The 5000-nt window shown below is 37.3% G+C and overlaps 2 protein-coding genes across 3 annotated transcripts in view; one reads left to right on the forward strand and one right to left on the reverse strand.

Moving 5' to 3' along the window:
• The window catches only part of rrp36 (ribosomal RNA processing 36), a 4867-nt gene extending 3877 nt beyond the window's left edge, over window positions 1–990 (reverse strand). Inside the window, exons 1-2 of the mRNA XM_034525709.1 lie at window positions 905–990; window positions 1–254 (exon numbers count right to left, since the gene is read on the reverse strand). The exon at window positions 1–254 is cut by the window's left edge and continues 120 nt beyond it. Coding sequence (XP_034381600.1) covers window positions 1–254; window positions 905–912 — 262 coding nt within the window. The 5' untranslated portion in view covers window positions 913–990. The remainder of the gene's footprint in view (window positions 255–904) is intronic.
• The window catches only part of LOC117748470 (apoptosis-stimulating of p53 protein 2-like), a 24908-nt gene continuing 20071 nt past the window's right edge, over window positions 164–5000 (forward strand). The window contains exons 1-2 of one of the 2 annotated variants that reach the window (XM_034558295.1): window positions 164–275; window positions 3561–3793. In XM_034558295.1, coding sequence (XP_034414186.1) covers window positions 3755–3793 — 39 coding nt within the window. In that variant the 5' untranslated portion in view covers window positions 164–275; window positions 3561–3754. Of the gene's footprint in view, window positions 276–3382; window positions 3794–5000 lie in introns of those variants that run through there. The other variant, XM_034558375.1, reaches the window with a different exon arrangement.

A 5000-nucleotide genomic window follows, 5' to 3' on the forward strand; every position in this document is an offset into this window, starting at 1 on the left:
GCGCTTCCTCGCCTCCCTCCTCCTCCTCCTCAGGACCGCCATCGGACCCCTCTTCGTCCTCATCGCTGAAATCTTCCTCTCCTCCATGGTGCAACTGTCCCTCCTCAGCTCCTCCTCCTCTTCCTCTTTCCGTGAGCAGAGCGAAGTTCCTCTCCACGTCCGAGTCGTCGTCGTCGTCGCTGCTGCTCGCCGCCACGTTCTTCTTTTTTAAGACTTTCGCCTCGCGCTGCTTCTCGTTCCCCTTCATCGCGGTTCTGGAGGATGCAGACGAAGAGGTTAGTGTTTCATGTGACTTTGTTCTTCTCCTCTCACACGTCTCAGGTGGTAAATGTTGTAGTTTTTACTCCACTGCATTTATCTGAAAAGCTTTATTACTTTACATATTACAGTTGTTCATCTCCTTCCTGTCCAGGTAAAACCTCGTATCTCCAGATGTTCATGATGAACTTAAGGATGAAGTGTTTCCTTCATGTTTTAATAAACTCCTCCTACTTCTTCAGATAAATAAACTCTTTATTTACATTAATTTTTTTTTTTTAAAGCCTCTTGAATCAGCTGTAAAATGCTTCGTCCCAAAGCTTTCTAGAGAGATAAGAGGTTCTCACAGAGAAGCCGCAAACATGAGGATATTATGAAAAAACAGCATTGTATGACTTACAGACGGAATAACTATTATAACTATAATTATTATGTTATTCGGGATACTTTGTGACCAGAGGTGGCGCAGATTATTTCCAGAAATACTTTGTTTCGGTAGCTTGGTCTCACCAACGTTGTTTACATAATGCCTAAAAGCCTTCCATGAAAAGTAAATATTGTTTTCAATCGGCATATTTTCAATTCCATTGGGGTTATTGTTATGTATCTGTAGTGGTCGAGGTAACAATAAGGTGTCTTTATTTACCTGGTCATCGAGTTATTTAAGTTCCTGTTTCGCTGAGCTCTGTTAGCCACGTGTGCGCATGTCGGCCGCAGGGTTTCACTCCAGGAAGACGAGGCGTAGCACTTCCGGTTTTCAAAGTTAGCGTTTCACTAGATTGTTCGACGGGTTTGACCACATTAAGGAGCAAATGTGTTGCCATTTTATCGAAGCATATATCTTTGTTAAAACATTTATTATTGTTTATTATCGTCCTGCTTCAAGTTAGGTATTACTTTTACCCCAGACGTTTTCTTACGCTCTTATTTTGGAGGCGACAATACTCACTTCCTCCGCAGGGCTGCCCCCTGCTGGTCATTTGTTTTATTTATATACTATCCTTAAATTTTTCTCTACAATAATCTACAATAAACGTATATTCATTACATTCATCAACTGTGACTGTGTTTTGTATTATTTTTTAATGAAGCCCTTTCTCACACTGAAGGGTTTTATTTATTTATTTATTATTATTATTATTGTATTATTTTTATTATTATTATTTAAACCAGTGCAATATTAATATTTATAATAGTTATTCTGTCTGTATGTATAATATTTCAATTATTTTCAGTGATTCTTTACTGTTTTTTATTGCTTATTTGCTTATTTATAATACTTATTTTGATTTTGTTTCTTTTTAATGTCTCAACATTGAATTTCCCCATTGCGGAACTGATAAAGAATTGTCTTATTTTATCTTATCTTATCCTATTTCATGCACTGTGACTTTTTGTGAATTCTTTATTTATTTTTTAAAGAAATTATTATTATTATTATTTATTAAATGTGTTGTACATATTTTATTTGGATGTACCACTGGAAGGGAGAAGATCTTATTTTATCTTAGCTTATCCTATCTCATGCACTGTGACTCTTTGTGAATTTTTTTTATTTTTTAAAGAAATTATTATTATTATTTATTAAATGTGTTCTACATATTTTATTTGGATGTACCACTGGAAGGGAGAAGATTAAAAATATATATATATATATATATATATATATATATACATTTTTTCCCCAGCTCGTTGCAGAGCATTTAAATATGCACGACGTCCGCTGACAGGAAGTAAACATGCGCCCAAGCTGTTGCCATAGCAATGTATTTCCGTTGAAACGGTCATTTGGAACTGTGCCAGCAGGTGTCGCTAATAGCAACGGATCAACCAACCGACAACAAGCTGCCGGAGCGTTCCATTGTTCCTGCGCTCCAACCGTCCGGTTCACTTCATTTAATGGCATTAAAGATAAAGATGGCGGAGTTTACTTTAGGATCTGAATAAATTAATAATTCATCGCGAATTTGTCGAATTTTATTTTTTCACACGCCAACGAGGAGGAGTTTATTCGCGTTGCCAGGAGATCCTGGTGACGAGCTGCGTCAATTTGCTCTATTGAAACCGGAATATTGGCAACAGGCCCTTCAAAATAAAAGCTGGTAGAACATAAATTACAATATATGAATCCGAAGGCCTTCTTGGAATGACACACTTGTTTTCACGTAAGACTTAATAATTATTAATTGAGTCCACAACAGCTGAGTTTTCTTAATTTGTCTTTTATTGTTCATGTAATATAATGAATGATTTCTGTTCATTCTCTGATCATATATTTTCTTATCTAAATTAGGATTTAATCATTTTTATTTCCTACATTTTTGTGACGTTAAAGGGACACTCGCTTAATTTATTATTGGCCAACAACCCGAAAACCGTCTTCCCCCTCTGAGCTTCAGTCCACTCAAGATTAGATTTAAGTTCATGAACGTCAGCGCTGAACTCACCAAACTGCAATGTTATTTATTTTTATTTAATTTTGTGCCACTTTAACTTTCACTACACTAAGTTTACTATTTGATGCTACATTTATTTAATAGCTTTAGTTACAAGTTGCATTGCTGATTCAGATTACTAGTAAATCATGATGTATTAGTACTCGGATATACTTTAAATTAGTCATTCACCTTCACCAACTGCAAGATGAACTATTCTACATATTAATGCATCAATAATTATAACATTGTTAGTACATGGGTCAACAGTATTTTTAAAGTTTTACTTTAGGTTAAATATCTGAATACTTCCTCCACTACTGCCTTTTTAGTAATTAGTCATTTGAATTAAAATAATAAGATAAGATAAGATAAGATAGAACTCCTATTTATCCTGAAGGAAATACAAAAAAAACTGAAGAATAGCAACAAAAAAACATATAAAAATATAAAAATATATGAATAGAATAGCAAGTGTTAAGTGTAAAAAGATCTTTGGTCTTTATTATCACGTGTGTATTCAGAATGTCTTATTTGATGGTTTTACGACTTTACGTATCGAGTCAACACACACAGGCTTTTATTGTGAAACGTCGTCCCGGAAGTGTTGTTCTGCTCTGCAGCGGCGCCCCGGCCCGAGGACCCGGTCTGCCTTGATTGAATGCTTTTGATCCAAACGCGCTCACAAGGCAGCCGGATCCTGCACGCGGAGCTGCTCCGTGCTCATCTCCACAACTACTGCATTTTGATTTATTTTTATTTCTTCTTCTTCTTCTTCTTCTTCTTCTTCTTCCTGCAACGCTTCTGAGAAATCCTCCTCTTTTTTCTCTCTCTCTCTCTCTCTCTTCTTCTCCTCCTCCTCTCCAGAGGGAGTCGGACCGCAGACAGAGAGGATTCAAGGCCCGCTGCCGGTTCCGCTGCAACAGGTCTGAGAGGAGGAGCTGAAACATATACATGATAATACTAATAATGAGGATGAGGATGATGAGGATGATGATGATGGATCGGATGTGAGTGGAGCGCACGGAGGAGACGCACGCGCCGCAGAGGAGGAGGTCTGCATGGGCGCGACAGAGCGGACAGCTGCCAACATGATGCCGGTGAGTGTAACGCACCGTACCTGCAGTTTATTGTGTATTATTTATTATTATATAGTATTGCTATAACAACAGATTCCCTTAATTTTTACATGTTATAAAACATTTTTTTTTAAAACCCCTCAGTCTTAGATATTACGGTTAAGGTGAAATTATAAGGAAAGCTCAAATTAATAACATATCTTAATATCGTCCCGTTTAAACTGCTCTAATAACGTATTTTAAATATGTGACTGAACTCATAATGTAAAGTCATTGTCTTCACATCGTTGGGTCAAAGTGGTTGAGGGTTATGGTCTGTAGTTGACCTTTAGAGCGCCGAGGTCACGTCCTTTTGAGAAACGTGAATAAACGTAGTCGGCAGCCTGTAATGTTGGTAACATCGTATCCATGGTGATGATTTCACAGGTTGATTCCAGGATTTTAAGACCAAAAAAAAACCAAAACAAAGATGTAAAGGTCTTTGAAACCAACCTTTTAAAAAAATATTTTATTAAATTAAATTGACCAATAATGATAATATAGCCAGCTTTAATTCTGCTTTATGGCCATTATGAGGGATTAAAATATCTTAAAAAGTTAGCCACAATTACCACAATGCGTCGCTTTTGCATTGTTTGCATTTCCCCCCAAAAAAGGACCCCAAAAAAAATCCCCTTTTTCTACAGAAAATAGAAGACAAAATAAAAAATAGGACCAAAGAAGGAATACTCGTCTTCCCAGAGTCCCATTCGTTCATTGTGAATGTACATTATTATTGTTTTTATTTACAATGTGACTCGACAAACAAAACCAGGTTTAACTGTTGAAGTAACACATACAAGCAGATAAAACTAATTATATGACTTTACCCGCTTACACGACCAGAGTGAGAGATCAATAATAATAGAATAATAGAATAATAGAATAATAGAAGGACCCCATCGTCTCCGTTGTGTGGAGGAGTTCCCCAGAAGAAGTAAAAAGAGCTTTGACCTTTTCATCCACGCTGCAGCGCTGCTTCATCTGCAGGAAGGTGTGTGTGTGTGTGCGTGCGTGTGTGTGTGTGTGTGTGTGTGTGTGTGTGTGTGTGTGTACTTGTTATTCGACACGTTGGTTTGGCTCTGAATATTAGTTAAGATTAGTTAATAAGAAATGTAGAATCTCCTGTGAGATCAAACCCTGGGTACGGGGGGGGGGGGGGGGGGGGGGCGGGGCTAAAGGGGGAAAG

The sequence above is a fragment of the Cyclopterus lumpus genome, chromosome 1, assembly GCF_009769545.1.
Source record: "Cyclopterus lumpus isolate fCycLum1 chromosome 1, fCycLum1.pri, whole genome shotgun sequence".
NCBI lineage: Eukaryota > Metazoa > Chordata > Actinopteri > Perciformes > Cyclopteridae > Cyclopterus > Cyclopterus lumpus.